General features: G+C 43.9%; 1 protein-coding gene across 10 annotated transcripts in view; it reads left to right on the top strand.

The window, feature by feature from the left end:
- The window catches only part of RERE (arginine-glutamic acid dipeptide repeats), a 324868-nt gene that overhangs the window by 272941 nt on the left and 26008 nt on the right, over nucleotides 1–25919 (top strand). For 7 of the 10 annotated variants that reach the window (XM_044281824.1, XM_044281822.1, XM_044281820.1 and 4 more), the window contains 5 exons: nucleotides 1816–1867; nucleotides 4373–4497; nucleotides 7330–7429; nucleotides 11738–11836; nucleotides 15053–15133. In XM_044281824.1, coding sequence (XP_044137759.1) covers nucleotides 1816–1867; nucleotides 4373–4497; nucleotides 7330–7429; nucleotides 11738–11836; nucleotides 15053–15133 — 457 coding nt within the window. The remainder of the gene's footprint in view (nucleotides 1–1815; nucleotides 1868–4372; nucleotides 4498–7329; nucleotides 7430–11737; nucleotides 11837–15052; nucleotides 15134–25919) is intronic. The other 3 variants (XM_044281821.1, XM_044281819.1, XM_044281826.1) reach the window with 1 other exon arrangement.

Genomic DNA, 25919 nt, shown 5'->3' with positions numbered 1-25919 from the left:
AATAAAAAAAAACTGATTCATTTTATTTATTTGTGTTTTGTTTATTATATTGCAAAATAACTGCAACATAAATGGTGAGCTGATCTCAATAATAAATTATCAGGTATTGGTGACCTTTGGATCCAAGGCCTTCGTTTGTGGGCCATTTTTGTTTTTAATTTATTTTATTTTTTACATACATGCACACACATGAAGTGTAGCAGAGCATGCACAATCACCCGTTCCCTGATCCAAATCTAAGGGTCAGCACCTGCATCGCTACTCGGAGCAGCAGCACAGGGTCCAGATCGTCTGGGCTTGGCTACGTGTCCAGCCCTGTCAATCAGCAGACAGGTGGACTTCTAATGAGGCAAATCTATTTGGAAGAATTGATTTGCTCATCTCTAAAATATCTATTTATCTATATCTTCCATACTGCACATGTCAGGTCTTTAAAGATTGTGTCTGATGGCAATATCTTTGATAGGCGTTAGCACACATTTAACCCCCTCAGATGCCTTGATTAATTGTGACCATGGCATCTGAGCACTGCACTCCTGGGGCCCGATCAGCTTCCCCGCACAGCGATCGAGGGAGCGATCTGGTTCCTTTGGCAACCTCGGGCCCTCTGAAGGATCTGATGCTTGCCACAGCTATGTTCCTATGGAGCCCTGGCATAAAACTATGGCGAAATTGGATTTTCTTTTCCAGTTACACCCCATTTGAAATTTTAGTTTCAGCTTTCCACTACACCAATATTAAATGGTGTCATTAGAAAGTGCAACTTGTCCCAGAAAAAAAGTGTTATGGCTCCAGGAAGGCAAGGAGTGAAATATGTAGACGCAAATGATCCCTCTGTCACTCAATAGTACAAGCAGAGAAGAAACGTTGAAATATATATTTTAAAGAAAAATGCCTGTTTCTCCACTTATGAACCACTTCCTCTCCCTCTGCCTTCTGAACGTATCATTGTCCCTCAGTTCATGAGACTGGATGGACTATCAGCCCACTAAGGGATCAGGTTGCATGCTGCCCATAGAAGTATATGGAGAGAGGGGAGGTGAAGTGAGCTGCTGGAGGGAGACAGAGGCACAGACACTCTAGGCTTCTGAAGGCTGTTGGAAGTTTCTCATCCCTTTTCTGGATTCCCAGCCACACTGCTCACTACTGCTGTATGATAACAATCTCTGTTGCTGATTCTCTGGGTGTGCTACAGTGAAATAGAAGTGTTGTATTTCCGCCTATGGGAGACATCATAGTAGCTAGTTTCTGCTCCCTAGCTCAGGGAAAACTGTTGGTTACTGTATTGAAGCATATCCGATAGGTTTTCAGTCCATTTTCTACTTAGGATACTTTGCCATATGTTTTTCAGATAAACCATATGTATATTTAAGAATGTATTGCACTATGGAAAAATATATTGGATTGTGTCAATTGTCTTGCAGTTAGAATTACTGACACAACACAACAATATTATTAGGGCCCTGGCCTCCACTGGGTACAGCAGGTACAGACACACAGTCTCCAGGGTCATCCAGTCTTGGCATGATTGGCAGTGGCAAAGAGCCAGTGTTGAACTGTCAACTCGGTGCAGATCTTTAAGGCGCAATCTGCAACCTACTTGACAGATCTGGAGTGCCACCTGCCACTTTCTGTTCACACCTGGTCACCGTGCAGACCTGTTTACCCATTGCCCTGCATGTGTTATGTGGAAATCTAGTGGGTACAGATAGCCCTTTGTAACTTTTTCCCTTTCTGTTTAATATACTAATTGTACTTATGCTTGATGTGTGTTGAATACTTTTTTATGATCCTTCATATGTGTTTGTGTTACAGGAGGCTGAATAGCACCCAAGGGGAGATTCGTGTGGGGCCTAGTCACCAGGTAGTGTTAATTTTATTTTTGCTCCCACCCCCTACTTCCACCCTTTATTCATTTTTGTATGTATTTCCTTTATTTTTTGGGGGGGACGGGGGGGTGTTAGTGTTTTTGTTGTAATCATTAATGTGGCACTTGACATAAATACATTACGTTTTTGTTCTGTTAAATGGGTTTTACAAGTGTTTAATATTCAACGTATCCTCAGCTTACCAAGCACAGCATAGTCTATTGGATAGTGGGTGTGATCCTACTGACCTAGGAAGAGGGCACAGAGCTCACAGGAGCACGACGGGGTGTCAGACCCCCACTGATCAGATCCGGAGGATAGGACATCAGTGTTCGCAGAGTACACACGCTGTTTTATGACGGCCTATGCTTACCTTGCCATAGACACAGTGGTTTGTGTTCTGCTGATAGACTTGAAGGGTAGCAACTGTGTATTAAAGAGGTATTCCCATTGCATAAAGAGATGGTATATTTCTAGAAATTGCTATCACTTTATGAATGTTATGGGTGCTTTGAGACCCTCACCGATCCTGAGAATGAAATCGGTGCTGATGCCCCTTCACTGTTTTTCCCTACACAGCAGCGCTCCCGGCTGAGCAGCCGTCCCATTGAGTGGAGCGGAGCTGCAGTTCCCATGGATCGGTGAGGATCCAAGAGTCAGATCCAACCTAGTTTAAAGTGGTGGCACCTCATATCCTTTATGATAATGGACAGCCTGACAGCGCTAGGGCAATTAAAGCAATTCCGTCTTTTGATGTCTATTAGAAAATTCTATATTATGGAAATGTAGATTGGCTGCAGGTGATGCTACACTTTTAAGGGGTGGGGCTCACCCGCAGTCCTTCAAAGACGGATGACAAAGCGGTTACATAATTAAACCACATGACCACCATTATTTTGGTTGCATGTATGTGGTGGCCGTGTTGGTGAGTTGTTTACATACCTGTGGAATGGGCAGCCAGGGACCTTGTGATCTGAAAGATATGTCTGATTGCTGTGGCACAGCATAGAATTTCATACCCATTTAGCTTGGATTATTTTTAGTGGCCAAACCCCTTCATGACCAGATGTTAAAGCAGGCCTGTCCCACCAAATGTAGCGCAATCTGTGCAGGCCGTATGTTATACAGCAGGAGGAGCTGAGCACATTGATATGTGGTTTTGTGAGAAAATATTAAATAAAACTTGTAATTTATTAATTTAAACCCTCTGCTGTTTCTGTACTTTAGTCCACCCCCATGTAAAGCTGTATAAGTTACAAGTTTTATTGAATAATTTCCTATAAAACCATATATCGGTCTGCTGAGCTCCTCCTGCTCTGTAACATGCTGCCTGCAGACTGCACTGTGTTTGTGATGCCAGGCTCTCTTTAAAGAGGACCTTTCATGGGTCCAGACATTATAAACTAAGTATCAGGGTATGTAGGGCATAATGCAGGGATCTAACTGCACTTACTATTTTTCATGGACGCCGCTCCGTTCGCCTGCTGTGGCCCCTGTTGTAGTCTCCCGCCTGGTAATCTAATTTCAGCATCGGTACAGGGAGGAGGAGACTGAGTCTTTCTCCGTGGGCGTCTCCTTCTCCCTGGCTGTAGTGCTGTCCAATCGCAGCGGAGAGCGTCACAGCCAGGGAGAAGGAGACGCCCACGGAGAAAGACTCAGTCTCCTCCTCCCTGTACCAATGCTGAAATTAGATTAGCAAGCAGGAGACTACAACAGGGGCCACAGCAGGCGAACGGAGCGGCGCCCATGAAAAATAGTAAGTGCAGTTAGATCCCTGCACTATGCCCTACATACCCTGATACTTAGTTTATAATGTCTGGACCCATGAAAGGTCCTCTTTAAAATAGTTTTGCAAAGATAATCAGCAGGCCAGCTACAGTATGCATCCCAGCTGCAATATATTTTATAGATGTCCTGGGCCATTTTGCCGCAGAAACTGTCCTGCTAATTGTGGGCGTTCGCACTGCCAAAGGCTCTGATCCGCTGACTCATAATTGACGGGTTCCAGATAAATATTGTCTTTTTATGTATGATTTGTATTGCATCTGTAAGAAGTAATTACAGAGGCTGTGAAGTACTCTCCATCCTTACTGCTGAAATGGCTGCAGTCGACTAAAGATGCTAATTAGGTCTCCAGACAGAGGAATACCTGTTTAATGGCAGAGTCTTCTCCCCAGAACCTTTTTTTTTTTTCCATATTTTATTGCGTTAGACTGGCCTGATCACCCTAGCTCTTACAGGTTTGCCAGGGTGTTCCTGTTGGTTTGGATCAAATTGTGCAGTCTAAAACTTTCAAGTGACTATATCCAGTCCCAGTCAGTACACCGATCAGTGACACTCACATTTATTTATATCTTAGCAATAACCTGCCATGGTAAGTGTTGTGATCCATTGACTTGGGTCTCATCTGCTCAGTTTTACTTGTAATGGAGATTTTTCGGCCCTTTTTAAGCTACTGTGTAATGTATGACCGAGGGTTCCTAACCTCTTACTCTGCTCAACAGGCCAAGCTTCCTGATCTCCAACCTTTCCCTTCCCCTGACTGTGATCCCATCACTCAGCATGAAGAGCTGGTGTGGATGCCCGGTGTCAATGACTGCGATCTGCTGATGTATCTCCGGGCAGCCAGGTGAGCTTACCCTCAGGTCTTTTTGCAACTATGCCCTTGCCAATATATAGACATCTGACTCCAGTTGTAAGCCTGGTACATGACTGGTACCACAGCAGTTTAAACCTAGTTTGATGGCTATAATTATTGTAGCTTCCACAAACTACAAGGGGCATCACATTTACTATAAACATGGTACATCTCATATAGTTATACGTCCCCTAGTCTGTCCTTTGTGGGTCCTTTGTGCAGGGCTGCCAATCGCTGAGTAGGACCCCCCACTGGGCGGAGAACGAGCAGGAACTAAAATGAAAAAGTGAAAAGTTATCCTGAATCATTTCCCACAAAACTATATATCAATCTGTTCAGCTCCTCCTGTAAATTATTACAGATGTGGTCTGATTAGACACGGGGTCTTGCCACAAGAGGGCGTAAAAGTGCTTCCTCCACTGCCCTATAAAAAGGCTCTCAGCGGCCACTTTTGGGTGGTAAACCTTTTGGCGAGAGATCGTTGACTGCTAGACATGCCTCTACCACAGGGATCAGCAACCTCCGGCACTCCAGCTGTTCAGAAACTACAACTCCCAGAATGCTTCATTCATTTCTATAAGAGTTAGAAGAGCAGCCAAGCATGTTTGCTTGCTGGGAGTTGTAGTTTCACATCAGCTGGAGTGCTGAAGGTTGCTAATCCCTGCTCTACGATGTACTTGACAACTTTTTGTCCAGCTGACAGACTTTGAGGGGGAGCATCATTGGACTGAGAGAAGTAGGTTGGTTGTTTTGACAAACTGCCTGCCATCAAGGCTGTTCTGACCTAGCTGTTAGAAGGTATTGGGAGAAGTAATTATGCGAAGGCACGGACACACGACGAACAGGCTCCGGACGGCCCAGGCAGACCACCAGTGGACATAATTGTTTTATCCACTAACAAGCACAAGCAGCTCCCACAGTTTTGTTGTCCACCAAGCAGACACAGGTGGCACCTTCATTACACACCCCTGTCTTTGCCCGAATCATTTCCTGGCACTTTAGCAAAAGGAAATTTGGTGGTCTGGCACCCATGTCCTGCCACTGACAGCCAGCCACCATCTGCTTCGTTTGCGGTGGTGTTATAAACTGTAAACCTGGACTGCTACGGAATTGAACCCAATCATCTTCTGCAACAAATCCAGGTTCTGTTTTGGGATCTGATGACGGTCATGTATGGAGGCCCTCCTGGTAAGCGCCTTTGCTTTGGACTGACACATTGTGCCAGCTACTGCTGTGATGATCTGGGAGCCATCGCATATGACACCCCTAGTAGTGATATGAGGGACACTAACAGCTCAGCGATATGTTCAGGACATCCTGCTGCCACGTGTTGTCTCTAATGGTAGGGCTCCCAACTGGCTTTTTCAACCCCACACAGCAAGGGTTTCCCAGGAATGTCTCCGCCAGATTACATCACTTCCTTGGCTGCCCGGTCACCAGATTTATTGCCAATTGAGCATTTATGTGACCAGCTGGGACACCAGCTTTGGCAGCCTAAGGCTTCTTTCACACGGGCGTCGTGTGTGTGAGGGCTGGATAGGATGCGGGTGCGTTACAGGAAAATGTGTGATTATTTTTTTTTCTCTGTGCGAGCGTTTTGCATGCGTGTGAGTAAAATGTTTGGTACCTAGACCTGAACCTGGACTACTTCAGACGTTCGGGCTTAGGATCGGTGTTGTTTAGATTTTATCATTTTCTCTTATAACATGGTTATAAGGGAAAATAATAGCATCCGCACTTGCTTGCGGATGCTTGCGATTTTCACACAGCCCCATTCACTTCTATGGGGCCTGCGTTGCGTAAAAAAACGCACAATATAGAGCATGCTGCGATTTTCGTGCAACGCACAAGTGATGTGTGCAAATCATCGCTCATGTGCACAGCCCCATTGATGTGAATGGGTCCGGATTCAGTGCGGGTGGAATGCGTTCACCTCACGCATTGCACCCGCGCGGAATTCTCGCCCGTGTGAAAGAGGCCTAAGAGTCTACAGGATCTACAGGCCGAGCTGTAACATCTGTAGCTGAATTTGCCGCAGGATACATATATGGAACCTGTGTGCTTTCATGGCCAACTGTATCTCCTCTTGTATCCAGGCCGTTTCTCATCTTGTATCCAAGCTAGGGGCCGTATCTCAACATTGTATCCAAGCTAAAGGTGGCCCACGAGGGTCCTAGAGCCTCCTTTCTATTGTACAGTTTTTCCCCATAAACGTATCCTTTTGCTCTAATATTGTAATCGCTTAGGCTACGTTCACACTAGCTTTAATATTTTCCGGTATTGAGATCCATCATAGGGTCTCAATACCGGAAAAAAAACATTTGTTTTGTTCCCATTTATTGTCAAAGGGGACAAAATGTAACTGAACAGAACGGATTGCTCCAAAATGCATTCCGTTCCGTTCTCATCCCGGAGATCAAACCGCAGCATGCTTTCCGTCCTGGGATGCAGAGCAAAACTGATCCGTTATGACCCACAATGCCATTCAATGGGGAAGGATCAGTTTTCTCTGACACAATAGAAAACAGATTCTTCCCCCATTAACTTTCAATGGAGTTCATGACGAATCGGTCTTGGCTATGTTAAAGATAATTCAACCGGATCCGTTCATAACGGATGCAGATGGTTTTATTATCAGTAACGGAAGCGAGATTTAGCAGAAACGCTAGTGTGAAAGTAGCCTTACATACATCATCATTACAATCACACATAGAAAGTTTCATTCCATTCCAACAACTTAAGTGCATTATATTTTTTTGTCAATGAGCTTATTTGGGTGTAACCAGCATTCTAGTCACTTCCCGTGTGTATCTCTTTGGACAGGAGCATGGCTGCCTTTGCAGGGATGTGTGACGGTGGGTCTACAGAAGATGGCTGCGTTGCTGCTTCTCGTGACGATACAACACTCAACGCACTTAACACAGTAAGTATGGGCATTAGGAAGTGCACAAGCCTCCAGTGGTTGTACTTTATTTGGTCTGTTGAATATATTGTAATGTTCAACATCAGTGTTTTCATCTTTTTAATCTTAATTTTAAACTTTTTATATGGACTATTAAACAATTTGTTAAGCAGGAATAGACTGCGGCGTGTGTGTATTATCCTGGCACTCTGCAAGTCACTGGGGAGGTGCTGTAAGTGGTTTTCAGCTGTCTGATGGTTGCGGCGGATGTGACATTTTCCAATCGTGCAAATTGACAGGCAGATGAATCATACCTTGAATATTACCATAGAGGTGGAAGGCCGTTATCGACTGATGGATATTAGTTATGATCTTCTATCTGGACGTCATTTTTTATTTTATTTTTGTTATACTTTTTCCTCCTGGTAAATTGTGGATATGTAGTCCATGTCTGGATCTGTATGTGCTTTTGCCCCAGTAAGGCTACTTTCACACTAGCGTTTTGGTTTTCTGTTTGTGAGATCCGTTGAGGGCTCTCTGAATGGAAAAGGATCCGCTCAGAATGCGTCAGTTTGCCTCCAATCAGTCACCATTCTTCTCTGGAGGCGGACACCAAAGGGCTGCTTGCAGAGTTTTTCTGTCTGCGATGTGGTGCGGAGCAAGATGGATCCGTCCCCCATTGCCTTTCAATGGAGTTCATGACGGATCCGTCTTGGCTATATAAGACATAATACAACCGGATCCATTCATGACGGATGCATGCGGTTGTATTATTGTAACGGAAGCGTATTTGCAGATCCATGACGGATCCGCAAAAACCGCTAGTTTGAAAGTAGCCTAAGGTGGGGCTACACTTCTGGAAAGTACATGAAGACCCAATTCACCTTATGGGATAATTTGCCTTAGATGTGTGACTGATGGGTGGATGTGACATAATGCAGTTTTGGCAAGGTTAGGTTAAAAGTCTTAAGATATTTTAAAATTGTCTTTGTGATCTTAACAAAACCTTGCGAGAATATTTATTTATTTCTTTAATTATTTTATGCACTTATAAAGCGCAGCGCTTTACACACATTAGCATGAAGCTGTCCCCAATGGGGCTCACAATCTAAGGTCCCTATCAGGAGGAAACCCACGCAAACCCAGGGAGAACGTACAAACTCCATGCAGATGTTGTCCTTGGTTGGATTTGAACCTAGGACCCCAGCGCTGCAAGGCACCAGTGTTAACCACTGAGCCACCGTGCTGTGAGTAATACCATCTAGAAGACAATACATAGCAATCATGGTTTATATTCTATTAGGGCACATAAACGTAGCTAAGTGGAATATTCAGCTCCGGACCCCCTTTTCTACAGCAGACCTGGCCAGTGGATGCATTACATTAAATAACTCGCCACCTTGTACTATTGTTTTTCCCTTTCTTAGTCGAAAAGCATACAGTATAAGGCTACTTTCACACTAGCGTTTTTACTGGATCCGGCAGGGTTCAGCAAAAACGCTTCTGTTACTGATAATACAACCGTCTGCATCCATTATGAACGGATCCCCTTGTATTATCTTTAACATAGCCAGGACGGATCCGTCATGAACTCCATTAAAAGTCTATGGGGGACGGATCTGTTTTCTATTGTGGCAGAGAAAACTGATCTGTCCCCATTGACTTGCATTGGGGGTCATGCTCCGTATCCCAGGACGGAAAGCGAACTACAACATGCTGTGGTTTGCTCTCCGGTATGGGAACGGAATGCATTTTGGAGCATTCCGTTCTGGTCAGGTACGTTTTGTCCCCATTGACAATGAATGGTAACAAAACTGAAGCGTTTTTTTCTGGTATTGAGCCCCTATGACTGATCTCAATACCGGTAAACTAAAACGCTAGTGTGAAAGTAGCCCAAGTATGGTTTGTTGGGCATGATTGAAGGGATATGAAACTAAGGCTCAGGCACTGATACAACGAATGCATCCTCTGTACAGTATTGCTGAATGTCAGCAGTATAGAAATACAGTGAGTCTTGTATATATGTCACTGAGCTCTTTGTACTGCCGAGCTCTTTGTTGTTGCCTCTGGTGCTTCCAGGTAGTTATATGCAGCCCTGGGAGATATAAAGGCACCGGATGAGCAGTGTCATTTATTATTATGGAAATTCAATAAGGTTTCCATCCCTGCTATAAATCAGGCTTGACAATTCAGGGCTTTATTTCTGCAATACCAGCAGCACCTGCTATCAGCAGCCAGAGTGCAGTGATTTAATGGTTCGCGGACGAGGCAGAGGACGGAGAGGGGGCTTCCATGGAGCTGTTAAGATGTAGTCATCCATGGGAATGTAGCACCTACTGGGCCTTTCAGAGTGTCCTTGGGCCCTGCTATTTGTGGTGTGCGGTATCCCTTTACACGTCTGGGTAAGAATGTGGGCGGCCACAATGTAAAAGGAACTCTTCTAAATATAAGGCTGAGCTGGCGATGGTGGAAGCAAGTCGTCCCAGGAGGCCGCTGCTTCTCTGCTGAGGGATTCTATTATTTTCAGAGCGGTAACTAATAAGCCAGTATATAACCCACACAAACCCGACGTTGTGCACACTGGTGTAATGTTTTCCAACCTGCCCACCATTCAGGTTATATTTTTATATGTAGAATTGAATGGAGGAAGCAACCTAAACCCAGTGGACGGCTTCCACAGTATCATTTTATTTTTTCTATAATGTGTAGCTTTAATACAAAGCGGGGAACAATGGACAGTTCATTGTCTAGAATGGACATTATGCTAGCATTTTCATAGTCCATCTATCATATCACATAACTGATTATTAGCTCCGGGGTTTTTGTTTTTTCCCCCCTTCAATCTGTGGAATGTAATTTTTTTTCCCAGACTTAACCGAATTTATTCCTATGGATAATAAATCTTGAAATATGGATATTTCTGTCTGGTATCCGTGAGGCTAAGCAGATCCGAAGCCCGTAATATATTGTGAGGAGCTAGCAATGTAATGGCTCATTATAGAAGCACAGGTTGCCAAAGCCGCCTTCTCCTACCCCCATTCAGCTTAGAAACAGGAAAGGTATCTCCAGAATATGCGGTGTAATTGAAGATATAAATTAGAATGCAGCGCCGTGTTGAGATGTGAGAGACGCGGAATGGAGTTCATTATGAAACCAAGGAACCTTCCAGCTGTGCCACTAAAAAAGGAAATGGCGAGATCGCACCGGCGGCAGATGGCATTTATACATGAATGTACCTGTACACCGCTCAGTGCACGGTTTCTATATAACTGCATCAGTAGGTTCTGGGGGCATATTAGCCTCCCCTTTATATACCAATAGAGCATGTCCCATTCTATGCCAACAATGAATAGGATCAGTCCAGCGGGCACGGTTAGCCTGGCACCTAGTGGCACTAGGTGTGCTGATGTGTAAAGCAAAGGAGCATAAGATCAAATGTTTGGTTGGTCATTTGCCTGTGGCACATAGGTCCAAAAGTCCAAACTTCAAAACCCAAATTTGTATTGGCAACCAGAGTCCTTGCTTCCATGTACCGGGGAGGGGACTACATAACACAGTGATAAATTTAAGGGGTATTGCCATCTCCTGGAATAATGAAAAAGGCCAACTTCTATGGGAGTCACCTAGTGTGCCACCGCCTACTTGGCTGTTTCTGTAACTGGCCACCTTTCCTGCAGCATAAAACGGGTATTCGGATTACATCCATTAATGGCTCAGATGGGGGCGTATCCCTTTAAGTTGCACCTTTGGCAGACCTAAAAACCAGGCCTAGAGATTGGCGTTTACTTGCTTTTCGTGAGAGGTCGTTCGACTTCAGGGATAGGGGAGGCATGTTGAGTGCTCTGTTTTCGGTTACTGGAGCTTTGCTGCGTGTGTAGTACAGGGGGGAGTAAGGGGGATGTCTGTGAGCTGCGGCGCTAGAAATGTATCCTGTCTGGGTATGTAAAGCAGAAGTGGTGGCTCATAGCAAGGTTTAGCCTCTGCAGACTGCTTCCTCCACGTCAGACTGATGTGCAGCACAAGAAATCCGCTGTCGTTTATCTGCTGTGATTGAAGGAAAACCCAGAATGGAGGACAGCATATGATTAGTACGTCCAGCAGAGGAGATGCAGAATCCTCCATTGGTTTGTACAGGTGGCCTGTTGCAGGTTACAGACAACCTTTAGGGGTGGCCTATAGACCCCATGCTGCCTGCCGCATTTCTGAAATACCATTATTAGTGCACTGGGCTCCTGAAATTATTTTTGACTGTGGAGAGCATGGGACAAAATCCCCACTATTCATTACAGGATCCTGTGTAATTCTGCTTCATATTTGTCCTCTTTCTAGCTACATGAAAGCAACTACGATGCCGGGAAGGCGCTGCAACGTTTGGTGAAGAAGCCTGTTCCCAAACTGATAGAGAAGTGCTGGACAGAGGAGGAAGTGGTAAGAAGCTGATGGGATCCACGATGGGGCATTGCACAGACAAGAGGTTGCGACTGTGTGAATAGGTCCGCATCCGTTCCACAATTTTGCGGAACGTGTTTAGACCCATTCATTTCTATGTTCCCCCAGCAAAAAAGTTAGAGCATGTCCTATTCTTGTCCGCAATCACAGACAAGCATAGGCATCCTCTATATAGTGCCAGCCATGTGTGGTCCGCAAAATGCAGAACGCATACGGCCGGTATATACTTGCTTTGCGGATCTGCGATTTGGGGACCGCAAAACACTTTTAAGGTTGTGTGAATGGAGCCTAAAAGGAAGGTAGCTGCGCCCTCTGCAGACACTTGCATCCACCTGGCGGAAAACATCTCTTCCCTGGCCTCTCAGCAGCATGTAGGCAGATCACACATTAAGGGTCCATTCACACGTCCGTTTTTTCTTTCCTGATCTGTTCCGTTTTTTCAGGAACAGATCAGGACCAGATCTGGACCCATTCATTTTCAATGGGTCCTGGAAAAAATCGGACAGCACAATGTGTGCTGTCCGTTTCCGTTGTTCCGTTCCGCATGTCCGTTTAAATATAAAACATGTCCTATTCTTGTCCTGAAAAATCGGATCCTGGTACAATACAAAGTCAATGGATCCGCAAAAAACGGATGACATTCGGATGTCATTCCGTATGTCATCCGTTTTTTGCGGATTCCGTTCCTGGAAACACATAACAAATTTTTTTTTTTTTTTTTTTTTTCAATTTTTTTTCAAAGAAATCCAAACAACTTTATTTGATTATTGAAATGTATACATGTTTCCGTTTTTTGCGGATCCGCAAAAAACGGATGACATACGGAAACATTTTCAGGAACAACGGATCCGCAAAAAACGGACCGTTTTTCAGGATGAAAAAAAACAGGACGTGTGAATGGACCCTAAAAGTCAGATTAGATGGCACAGCCAATAAAACCTGATAAGGCCTTTAGTACTTGGATGGAGCAGAGGTGGTGGCAGATTTATACCCTCGAAAATAGAATCAGATCGCATTGCCTGTGTCTCTTATGGAAGCACTTACAGTAATACATGGGATTTATGTCCTAACCATATTTAAACCTCTTTGAGGTGGGAGATCCTAGAAATGGAAAACGTCTGTTGACTCCCATAGTGTTCCTTACCCTTACCTTAAAGGGCTTCTGTCATCAGTACCATGGTGACTCTATGTGCCGCCGTTTTGCGAAAAATGAACTTTTATTTTATGCAAATAAGCCTGTGGGTGTTGCCCCTACTCAACATGATGAGGGCGTGGCCAGAGGAGAGAGAACAGAGACTCTAGGAGTAGGGGCAACACCCACATTGCTCCTAGAGGCTCATTTGCATAAAATAAGTTATTTTTCACAAAAACGGAGGCACATAGAAAGAAGGGTCAAAGGCTGTTGGCTCCAGCTGACATTGGCTCATCTGAAGTCAGGTTAATAACCATGTTCCTGATGTCAGAAGCCATTTAAAGGGCCTGCCCAGGATAAGAAGAAAAGTCAGCTTGTTTTTTGTTTGTTTTTTGCCAGAAGCTCCTCATACCGGGAACTGATCCGTTCAAGTTCAATTTAGTCTGTTTCTTCCCCTTTTTGTCTGTCTTCTGACTAGAACAGTACAGTGCTTACTTTTTCGGCAGTACATCCCATCTGCCGATTGTGTGATCTCTCATAAGGAAATTCCCATATAAGTTCACTGAAGCTGCCATCGATCATCCATCTCACCTGAATTAAATACAGCGGAGTGCAAGAGCAGCTACTGTTCAGATCTAATTGAACGAAATGCGCGGTTGGCGTGCAGATGCTGCTATGTCTTTTAATGGCTATTTCAAAAAGGATTGTTTTATATTACGGAGGTGTCCTTTTCTGTGTGATCTCTCCTGCGGTTTGCCCCTCCCCTTTGATGGCGGGTACCAGTCATTTGGGTAAACTACCTGATTACAGGCGTGCAGTGCGCTTGCACTGTAGAAACAAGCAGGCCGTTTGTTCAAATGACGGATGCGCTCCATCTAAGGGGACAGAGCAAGCCAAAGGGAAGATAATGTGATCCCCAGATGGGAGGACTTGCTGCATCTGGCTTAAAGGGAACCTGTCATGTGGATATTTGATTATAATCTAACTAATTATATACAATCATTAACTACTAAAAAGTGCCTTAGATGTATTCACTTACTGGTGTGACAGATTGTTACCTCATAATATACACACAAAGATGCTGCATGCTAATGAGCTGATTGGAGTCCAGCGTGATGTCATTGAGTCCAGCGTATATTTAATTCAGAGATTTAGCCACTCCCCTGCCCACCTGCTGCTGATTCCTATGGAAACAAACTGTCATTCAGCAGCAGGTGGGCGGAGAGAGTCAGGAGCTCATGAATATTCATGACATCATTATCAGCTGGAGCTTTTCAATACAAGATGTTGGCAGATTGACTGGGTCAATTAAAGAAAGTGACCCAGCATTTTGCTAAGAGAATCAGTCACTTATTTATGTTGCCCTTAGTTAGGACACCATAAAACTGGTGACAGGTTCCCTTTAAGCGGAGTCACAGCCAAAATTGAAGTAATAGGTAAATTTCTTCTATAATGTGGACAAATGTGTTACTCTAATGTGGACAAATGTGTTTTCATTCAGAAGATACAGATTTTCTGCCCGATAATCGCTAACGAGCATTCGTAGCAACGCTCGTTAGCGATGATCTGGCATTGTAATACTGTCTACGATTGCCCAATGAACGAACAAATGCCCGTCTGGTAATTCAGATCTTTCAACATGCCAGCAGCAGATCATGTTATGTAATAAAGACCTGCCGCCGACACACCGCTGTCCTGCATAGCGATCGCTCCTCCCCATGTTGTGGAGGACATTGCTGCATGTAATAGCAGCGGTGTCCTCTGCTAGCTGTCTGACGACTATTCCCTCCCGACAATCGCCTTTACATGACCGCTTTCATTGTCTGATAATATAAGAACTGTAGGGAGTGTAGCACACTGCAGATTCAATATTAAAACTGTAAACTTTTGGCAAGTTCTGCCCAGTTCTCCCCATGTAACAGGCTGAAAACAGTAGAACAAGAAAGTGGCTGTTTCATAGCCTTTTGCTAAGGAGAATCTGGCAACTTTAAATGCATGCAGAAAATGTCGGCATAGCTGAAGCTGCAAAGACATTTCACGTTATATTTCTTTTTTTTATACAGAAACGGTTTATCAAAGGGTTAAGACAGTATGGCAAGAACTTCTTCCGAATTAGAAAAGAATTGCTTCCCACCAAAGAGACGGTGAGTGTGTGGTATTGTTTGGTTTGGTGGACTTTATTTTAGGGGTCCCACATTTATTTATAAATTTTTCAAAATCAGATAATTTTTTTAAACATTATTGCAAAATTGTACAAACAGTAAGGGGTCCCACATTTTAATGTTATCCCCTTTCACAGGGATCGGCAAGCTCCGGCACTCCAACTGTTCAGAAACTACAACTTCCAGAATGCTTCATTCACTTCTGTGGGAGTTAGAAGAACAGCTGAGCATGTTTGCATGCTGGGAGTTGTTGTTTTGCAGCAGCTGGAGTGCCAAAGGTTGCTGGTCCCTGCCCTATCAGTATGTCTGTCCCATACACACAAAACCGGATGGGGCACATATTTCTAATACACAGGACCCCATTTAGGACTTGTGGAGAGCAGGGACTGGATGTTGTACCGAGGAAATACTGGTATGCTCACAAGTGTCCCTAACCTCAGTCATTGTACAGGGAGGCTGGATTGGGATGGGGTGCGTATAATTAAGGGCTCCTTCAGACGACCGTATATTTGTGTCTGCATCCATTCCATAATTTTGCGGATTAGATGCAGACCCATTCATTTAAGTGGTGCAGCAAAAGATGCGACAGCACAACGTGTGCTGTCCGCATCCGGTTAGAACTCAGCCTATGTGCAGACTATCCCTCCTGAGTTCAAACAGCTGACAGCTTATGTGAAGCCATATCTCATCTCCTGACCTCATAAACACTCTTTGATAAGCATTTAGCTATAAAGAGTGCTTATGAGGTCAGAAGATAAGGAAATCCTTAGCAGCATGTATTACAACAACTGCTGAACATTTTTAATAAAAACCAATTGAAATTTTTAGCCCAAAATGAGTGAAATACGTACTTATGACTGAAACACTCTACGGCCACCTCCACAGGTCTGAAGTCTCTGGGAATCGAAATTGTGTTGACAGGCATCACATGACTGCTGCAGCCAATCACTGGTCAGAACGGTGACCTGGGGTGACCTAACAGGATTTTGACTCCCAGAGACTCGAGACCTGCCTAGGCAGCTGTGGAGAATGTAGCTGAAATCCAGTGGCAGGGACCAGTTAAGTATAAACCCCAAACAGAACCTGGATTTGTCACTAAAGACGATACAGTTCTAGTCCATAGCAGTCCAGGGTTGGCCTTCATGACACCACTGCAGACAAAGGCGGCTTTGGCTGGCTGCCAGTGGCAGGACACATAATGGGCACTATGACACCAAATTTCCTTCTGAGCACCTGGAAATGGTCGGTGCAGAGACAGGGGTCTGTAATGAAGGTGCCACTTGTCTAGAAGGTGGACAATCAAACTGCGGGAGGAGCTAGTGCTTTTTGGTGGTTCAAACGATCTCTGGGCTGTTCGGCATCTGTTCGCCATGGGTGTATGCCCTCACGTGCTCCTAACATTTAGTTTATAACAACTATTCTGTGTCTCTCAGTCTAATGATGCTCCCCCTCTCAAAGTCTGTCAAATGGGCAAATGTCTTGGGCCCCTTTCACACGGGCGAGTTTTCCGCGCAGGTGCAATGCATTGCACCCGCACTGAATCCGGACCCATTCATTTCTGTGGGGCCGTGCACATGAGCGTTGTTTTTCACGCATCACTTCTGCGTTGCGTGTAAATCGCAGCATGCTCTATATTGTACGTTTTCCACGCAACGCATGCCCCATAGAAGTGAATGGGGCTGCGTGAAAATCGCAAGCATCTGCAAGCAAGTGTGGATGCAGTGCGATTTTTCACGCATGGTTGCTAGGAGACAATTGGGATGGGGACCCGATCATTTTATTATTTTCCCTTATAACATGGTTATAAGGGAAACTAATAGCATTCTGAATACAGAATGCATAGTACAATAGTGCTGGAGGGGTTTAAAAAAAAATATAAAAAAATTTAACTCTCCTTAATCCACTTGCTCGCGCAGCCGACATCTCTTCTGTCTTCTTCTTTGCTGATTGCAGGAAAAGGACCCGTGGTGACGTCACTCTGGTCATCACATGATCCATCACCATGGTAAAAGATCATGTGATGACCGGAGTGACGTCACCCCAGGTCATTTGTGCTGTGATGTCAGCCGTTTAACCCTTTCCATACCGCGGTCCGTACTGACCGCTGTATGGAAAAAGTTAACAGTAAGAGGGGGCTCCCTCCCTCTCCCATCGGGGGGCTGCTGTGCCTTTGCAGCCCCCGACAGGAAAGAGGGAGCCCCCCCTCCTTACCCTTCCCCGTCTGCGAAGTTGTGGCCACAACTGAGCAGACGGGGAAGGTTCCCATGGCAACCGGACACCTTCAGGCATCCTGCTGTCCATTGTGCTGAACAGATCAGTGCTAAAGGCATAGATCTGTTCAGACAAAGTGTAAGTAAAATACAGTACAATACCCTATATAGGGTACTGTATTATACAGACATCAGACCCACTGGATCTTCAAGAACCAAGTGGGTCTGGGTCAAAAAAATGTAAAAAAAAAAAAGTGAAAAAAGTTAAGATAAAAAAAATAACATTTATCACTGAATAAAAAAAAAATACGCTACACATATTGGGTATCGCCGCGTCCGTAACGACCTGATCTATAAAACGGTCATGTTACTTTCCCCGCACGGTGAACGCCATAAAAATATAAAAACTATGAGGAAATTGAAATTTTGCCCACCTTACTTACCAAAAAAGGTAATAAAAGTGATGCAAAAAGTTGCACGTACGCCAAAATAGTACCAATCAAACCATCATCTCATCCCGCAAAAATCATACCTTACCCAAGATAATCGCCCAAAAACTGAAAGAACTATGGCTCTTAGGAAACGCTAAAACAAGATTTTTTATTTGTTTCAAAAATGAAATCATTGTGTAAAACTTACATAAATAAAAAAAGTATACATATTAGGTATCTCCGCGTCCGTATCGACCGGCGCTCTAAAAATATCAAATGACCTAACCCCTCAGGTGAACACCGTAAAAAATTAAAATAAAAACGGTGTAAAAAAAGCCATTTTTTGTCATCTTACGTCACAAAAAGTGTAATAGCAAGCGATCAAAAAGTCATATGCACCCCAAAATAGTGCCAATCAAACCGTCATCTCATCCCACAAAAATTGAGACCCTACCTAAGATAATTGCCCAAAAACTGAAAAAACTATGGCTCTCAGACTATGGAGACACTAAAACATGATTTATTTATTTTTGTTTAAAAAATGAAATCATTGTGTAAAACTTACATAAATAAAAAAAATATTTTACATATTGGGTATCGCCGCGTCCGTGACAACCTGCTCTATAGAAACCTGTCAGATGAATGTTGTAAATAACAAAAAAAAACGGTGCCAAAAAAGCTATTTCTTGTTACCTTGCCTCACAAAAAGTGTAATATAGAGCAACCAAAAATCATGTACCCTAAACTAGTACCAACAAAACTTCCACCCTATCCTGTAGTTTCTAAAATGGGGTCACTTTTTTGGAGTTTCTACTCTAGGGGTGCATCAGGGGGGCTTCAAATGGGACATGGTGTCCAAAAAAACTGTCTAGCAAAATCTGCCTTCCAAAAACCGTATGGCATAATACGGTGGGGTCATAAATGATGAGTTTTGTTTGGCTGTTAACCCTTGCTTTGTAATACGGTGGGGTCATAAATGATGAGTTTTGTTTGGCTGTTAACCCTTGCTTTGTAGCTGGGAAAAAAAATATTAAAATGGAAAATCTGCCCAAAAAGTGAAATTTTGAAATTGTATCTCTATTTTCCATTAAATCTTGTGCAACACCTAAAGGGTTAACAAAGTTTGTAAAATCAGTTTTGAATACCTTGAGGGGTATAGTTTCTTAGATGGGGTCACTTTTATGGAGTTTTTACTCTAGGTGTGCATCAGGGGGGCTTCAAGTGGGACATGGTGTCAAAAAAAACAGTCCAGCAAAATCTGCCTTCCAAAAACCAAATTTCATCTCCATTTGCCAATAACTCTTGTGCAACACCTAAAGGGTTAACAAAGTTTGTAAAAATCAGTTTTAAATACCTTGAGGGGTGTAGTTTCTAGAACGGGGTCATTCTTGGGTGGTTTCTATTATGTAAGCCTCACAAAGTGACTTCAGACCTGAACTGCTCCCTAAAAAGTGGGTTTTTGAACAGTTCTGAAAAATTTCAAGATTTTCTTCTAAACTTCTAAGCCTTGTAACATCCCCCAAAAATAAAATATCATTCCCAAATTGATCCAAACATGAAGTAGACATATGGGGAATGTAAAGTAATAACTATTTTTGGAGGTATTACTATGTATTATAGAAGTAGAGAAATTGAAACTTGGAAATTTAAAATTTTTTACGAATTTTTGGTAAATTTGGTATTTTTTTATAAATAAAAAAGATTTTTTTTTTTACTTCATTTTACCAGTGTCATGAAGTACAGTATGTGACGAAAAAACAATCTCAGAATGGCCTGGATAAGTCAAAGCGTTTTAAAGTTATCAGCACCTAAAGTGACACTGGTCAGATTTGCCAAAAATGGCCAAGTCTTTAAAGGGAATCTGTCACCTGCTTTTACCATTTTAAACTGTCACCATCGCTATGTTCACTAAAGTACCTCATTTCCAGCAGTCTTCTTTTTACTGTCGGCGGCCAGAAAACTCGCGCAGGCGCAGTACCGCCTGCGGCCTGCGCGATCATCAAGCTCCTGAGGGCAACAGCCTCAAAAGTCTCACTGGGCATGCGCTGAGCCCAGTGATGTAACCTGAGCGCTGTTGTTCTGAGGAGGTTGATGATCGCGCATGCCGCAGGCGGTACTGCGCCTGCGCAAGTTTTCTGGCCGCCGACAGGAAGAAGGACGGGGCATTTCTAGAAGGTAGACTATGACGTGGGGAGGGGGCGGAACCGTTTGCTGGGCCTGTGGGAGGTTATTTATGGATCAGGAAGTGTTCTTGGGCACTGCAGGGGGGGCGTCACTGGGCACCGGAGAAGGAAAAAAACGCCCCTCTGGGCACCTTGGAGCCTCATTAGCATATCATAAAAAGCGCTTTTATATCAAAAGGACAAAACGAAATAAAGTAAAAAGAAGACTGCTGGAAATGAGGTACTTTAGTGAACATAGCGATGGTGACAGCTTAAAATGGTAAAAGCAGGTGACAGATTCCCTTTAAGGTGAAATAGTGCTGAGTCCTTAAGGGGTTAGACCTAGTGGCCAGTGTGAACATTGCAAGATTATATACACTTTTTAAATATAGATAGCGACATGGAAAAATACAAAATTGAACATAAAAACATGATTTAACCAATAAGTCGTTTTCTGATGATATTCCTTTTAAATCCCTGTTCTTTCTATGCTTAGGCGTCCAGTGGGCGGTCCTAATCAGTGAATGGCAGTCTTCCCTGTATGATTGTGCTTACAAAGATAGTTGTCGATCACTGAGTAGGACCGCCTACTGGACCTAAATGAATAAATTGTAAGTTCTACTAAATCTTTTTCCACAAAACGATATATCATTGCTCCAGCCTCTTTCACATCTGCAGTTGCGCTTTCCGGCAGGATCTGAATCCGGCACAGCCGGATGTTACCGGGATTTGGTGGGACAAAAATCATTGCGTGCAGTAGTTTTTGCCCAACTTAATTCCCCATATTTGGCAGGTATCGGCTGCATCCCAATAAAGTCAATGGGGACTGACGGGCGTGCGATATCATCTGGCTATGCTGGAGTCCAGAGATCTCCAGCGGGCTGTTTTCTGCTGGAACAGCCTGCCAGAGACCTGCAACGCTAGTGTGAAACTAGAGGGGGTTTTCTGGTTACATCACATTATCCCCTGCCCACAAGTCTAAAGACTATATCCAGGACTATACTTGGAGTGGCGTTAAGGAGTCCTGGACACTGTGGCATTATAGCGCCATAATACAGGACCCAAAAAGGGTCTTGGGCGTACAGGTGAATTTGCATATTATCACCATATAGCCCATACTGAAATCCATAGGAGCAAAAATTCTGATGAATATGTTAAATCTAGATGGAGTAGAGGAAAGGTCTTCAGAGCCTTTTTGGCAGTGCTTTTGTCTCCTTTATCTTTGTACGGTTTTCTCTCCTGGCCAGGACTCACGGTAGAAATAACCATTTTATTTGGCTCATTGTGTTTGGCTCCTGTACACAGTGAAATCATTGTCTTTCATGCTTTACCACTCGATGGGATGATGCATGCTGCCTTCGCTGGATAATGCTCACCTTTTCTTTCCCGTCGGCTCCGGCCTGGTTCACTTCTATGTGACATCCTGGCAGCTGTAACTGCTTTCCTCTATGCACATTGCATGGCCGTGTACTATGCTCTTGTGCAGATTATTTTCTAATCTCATTAAATGGATGAGGTCTGCAGCTCCAGTGGTATTGGCGTCTAGGGGAGTGCAGATGGCCTTGTAGAGCGAAGCTGATCCATCTTTGTGCAGTCTGAGCTTCGTGGATTCGCTGCTAGACTAAGCCTTTGGCTTACTGTTGTAATGAATCGGTATCATGGAGACATCATAGCAAAGTATTAGTGCTGAAAGGGTTATATGTGAGCTGTAGGAACCTTGGCTCTTACCACCCCCTTGAGACCTACATTTCTCTGGCTCATTTAAGGCTCTGGAATGAATCTGCCTCTGCAGATATTGTCATCCTCTGTTTTCCCTGGATGGAGGCTGAATCAGATGAATATAATGGCCGCCAAGAGCTTCTCTCTCGTGTTCTTACATCCCTGCGACGTCTGCTTTTATTAATAGAATAGGCTACAAGTAAAATGCCAAAGTATCTGCCCTCTTGCCAGGCGTAAAATAAAGTAAAAAAACAAAACAAAAACGTTGGTATCTTAATGTGCCCCCTGGATTGCCCATGGCTGGCTGGAACTTTAATAGCAATCATCCCTTTAGGCTTTACTTTCCAGACATGACAACTGAACTGATAGAAATGTTTTCCATACAACCTTGTAGCAGATGTTGTTCCTTGGTATATCAGTACAAAATTATGAAGTGTCTCAAATAAATGACTGCTCTCTCCCGGTTGCCTCAGCGCAGCCTGCTGTTGCCAGAGTTTAGTATGTGTATACAGAGAGATAATATATTATATGGGTAATTCCACGTGATGGCCACATATCACGGACTCACTGCAGCCCTTGCTGACCTATGATGCTTTAAGTTCCAGCCCTACCGCTGGTCTGGTGTCTTCTCCTCAAGTGAATACAGGACAGTAGATCCACGCATCATCATGGATCACAATGATGCAGTGAGTTTGGTTTACAGGAGTCGAGGTCGGTACAGGAAATGTGGCCATCACATAGACAGCATTTCCCGGACCGCATGTGGGCATGTAAATGCAGCCTAAAGCCTCATTCACACGTCAGTGTTTTGTGTATATATAGGGCTCGTATATAGGGCTTTTGTGTATATATAGGGCTCGTATGTGGGGCCGCACATCCGAGCCCTGATGACTTCCTCCAGAACAGCTAAAAATGTGACCGCTGATGAAGGTCTGATGTGACCGAAACGTCCGGTCTAGATATTCTGTTTGTACCTTGAAGATACATTTTGGGCAATTGGATGAAACTACTGCGAAACTAAATAAAGAGTTTAATTGCGACACTGAAAATCTGTGTGCCTCAATTTCACTATATATGTACATTGGCACCAGAATCAATTAAATTGAGTGCTGTTCTCCACTCCATCATATACTATGTCAATGATTCCCATCAGTGATTGAGCGTCCTACGCAGACATAAGGTTTTGGCTCAAAATCGCTGATTGAAATCACTGACCGAAAACTGACGTGTGAATAAAGCTTAACTCCTATAATGTATTACCTCCAGTGATCAACTTTAAAACTCCTAGGATATACAGCCGTGTGTGTAAATTCATGTTCCAAATCCAGTTTTAGTTTAATTCACCTGCATGCTTCACACTTAATTTATTTCAGAGTAAAAGGGGTATGTTTCAGCCTTCCCTACTTCTATGAGCTGCAGAAGCAGAGATCTCCTGCCTGTAGAATGGAATGTAGTAGTTAGTCCTGTGATTACAGCAGCATCAGCTTTGGTTCAAGCTGTGTGTAGGAGTGTACTAATGGGAGAATTAAGGGGCAGTGACCAGAGAAATGTGAACTAGCAGCCTTGTAGGAGCAGTGACTATTGACTGGACTACAGTGCCAATGTATCTGTGTCACGGTGGGCAGAGATAACATGTTCCTGTTACTGAGGCTTTGACTGTAGTGTTCTTCAGTGGGATCATAATAATTTAACTGTCTGCCCCCATGATCACATTGCCAGTTCTGAATTCTTATGTTCACCTTTGGTTATAAAAGATGTGTCATTTGTTGTCTAAGATCTCCTTATTACTATTCTTCCTATCACAGATTTGCCGGTCCAGACGAGAGTGATGTCAGGCAGGGGAGATACTTGGCTTCTGATAACCATACTTATCAGCCTATAGCTGCCATTACGTTTTTGCTTTCAAATCTGCTTGAAGGAAAATTTCATCAGAATTTGATCCTGTGAGCAGGGGATATAAAGGGCCTTGAAGGGCTGCGGTTCCTGTCACTGCCAGGAGGTGATTTGTGCTTAATTAACAGAGCTGCTCCAAAGATTGAGAGCGTGACGGCCCAGTATGAATATTTCATCAGAGAAGTGAGCGGCGGGAGTGATCAGGGCATGGTGTTTGTAAATCATACAGGCTTGTACATCTATTACAGCCCTTTGTAAAAGCTCGTGTGGCTGTCACGGAATGCCTAGTATCAAGGACGCCTTGGAAAGATGGGTGCTTGTCAGTCTATGAAAGGATATTGGAAAGTGCGCCCCCTGTATGCAGCAATGAGAATTATCACAAGCCAGTGTGCACATGCAGACCCAACTAAGCCTTCTCCCCATTATTCTCTGGAGCCACGACCATCATGGTCTGCTTTTTAACAGATATAATGCCTCCTTTCTGGAAGTGGACTCCCGTATATATATACACTCAGTAGCACAATAAATATTTAACTCCTTTATATAAAGACAACAGATTCAGACTGTAACACAGCGGCGCAATATTATAGTGATTAATATTCAGTGTCATCAGCATAATCAGGGATTAATCTAGACGGGTGTGTAATTAGTTGTTACTGTCCTTTTAAAGGGAACCTGCAGTCCATTGTGTGGGTAGCATGTTGTAGAGTAGAAGGAGCTGAGCAGGCGAATAGTTTTTATTTTTTTGTTTTGGGGGGTGGGGGAGGAATCTGAAAAAAGTGTAGTCTTTTTTATTTAAAGAGCACATATCACCTCTCCTGACATGTCTGTTCCCATTCACAATGTTATAACAATTCTGGAGCATCTAACTCTTATAGCTGTATTGTGCCGTACCTTTGTTGTACCTGCTAGAAGTTATCAATGTATTAATGGCTTGCAGTAAAGGTCCAGATGGGTGTTACCAGCTAGGGCAGTGATCAGCAACCTTCGGCACTCCAGCTGCTGTGAAACTACAACTCCCAACATGCACACTTTCTTGGCTGTTCTTGTAACTGCCATAGAAGTGAAAGGAGTATTCTGGGAGTTGGAGTTTCGGAACAGCTGGAGCGTCGGAGGTTGCTAATCCCTGAGCTAGGAGGTGTGTCCCTGTGCAATCTGACGCTATCCATTTAGTGCTGCCGGTGTCAGACTGCAGATACACACCTGGAACAGGTAACTCTCATCTGGACCTCCATTGCAAACTGCTGGTAATTCATTCATAACTTCTAGCACCAATAATAAAGGAATGGCTCATCATAGTCATAAGCATAGATGCTCCATAATTATTATACGGGGGATCCAAGTAGCTACTAAAATAGACATGCCAGGAGAAGGCACAGGACAGGTCCTCTTTAAATCTCAGCTTTTTCTCAGCTCACTAGCCCTGTGGGCAGCCTTATCAGTGATAGCATAACCTATAGTGTGTATACATAGCTGTCATTCGCTGATAAGACCACCACATGGCTGTATTCATAAATGAATAAAATACAACACAACTATATATCAGTCTGCTCAGCTCCTCCTGCGCTATATCATGCTGCCCGCACATTGGACTGTATTTTCATGTCGACAGGTTCCCTTTAAGGAAACCTGATATGTGTTCGCCAGCTTTCTTCCTCTGTTTGCTTTCATGCTGGTACAGTGCTGGGAAGGTTGAACTATGCACTGTAGGTGTGATAGCTGAGATAAGCAGGCTGGAGCTCGGCGGGCACCTCCCTGTACACACTGCCGCCCAGGTATTACATATTGTTCCCTCGATAAGGAAATGAATAGGTCTCACTGCGCAGGCAGATTGTCTTCAGGGAACTTCCTCTCACCTGTTCGGTGTATGTTGGCAGGTAATGTTTAAGGCTTTATGGCCATATAGTTTATTATGCCTGTTTTTGCTGGCGCTGCACCTGTATGCAGTAGTCAGGCTTGGCATGTGCTGTGTTGTATCTTACGTTTAGACTCTGTAGCCATGAGGGTTAATGGTCATTATGCTGAGACTGGTCCCCTGCAGGGTAAACTAATGTTTCTACAGTGGATAGCCTCCAGTCCAGACATATGTGAAAGAAGCCGCTCTTATTATAAGCGTTGCACTTTAGGGTCAGTGCCATACCATGAGCCATTTTTCCTTAATAGGTTTGGTAGCAGTTTAGTGTTTGCAGCAGATTCGCATTGTTAAACACCTTTCTGCCACCCTGTCTTATTTAATACGCTTCCGGATTATGGTTTCGTACTGCGTACACGGTAAAACCACAGTCTGCAGCCTTTTCCGATGACCTACCAAGCTACAAATGGCCAGCTACTAGTCAGCCCATGTGGCAAGGAC

This window comes from Bufo gargarizans, chromosome 2 (genome assembly GCF_014858855.1).
Source record: "Bufo gargarizans isolate SCDJY-AF-19 chromosome 2, ASM1485885v1, whole genome shotgun sequence".
Taxonomy (NCBI): domain Eukaryota; kingdom Metazoa; phylum Chordata; class Amphibia; order Anura; family Bufonidae; genus Bufo; species Bufo gargarizans.
This window is presented reverse-complemented; position numbering and strand designations above follow the sequence as displayed.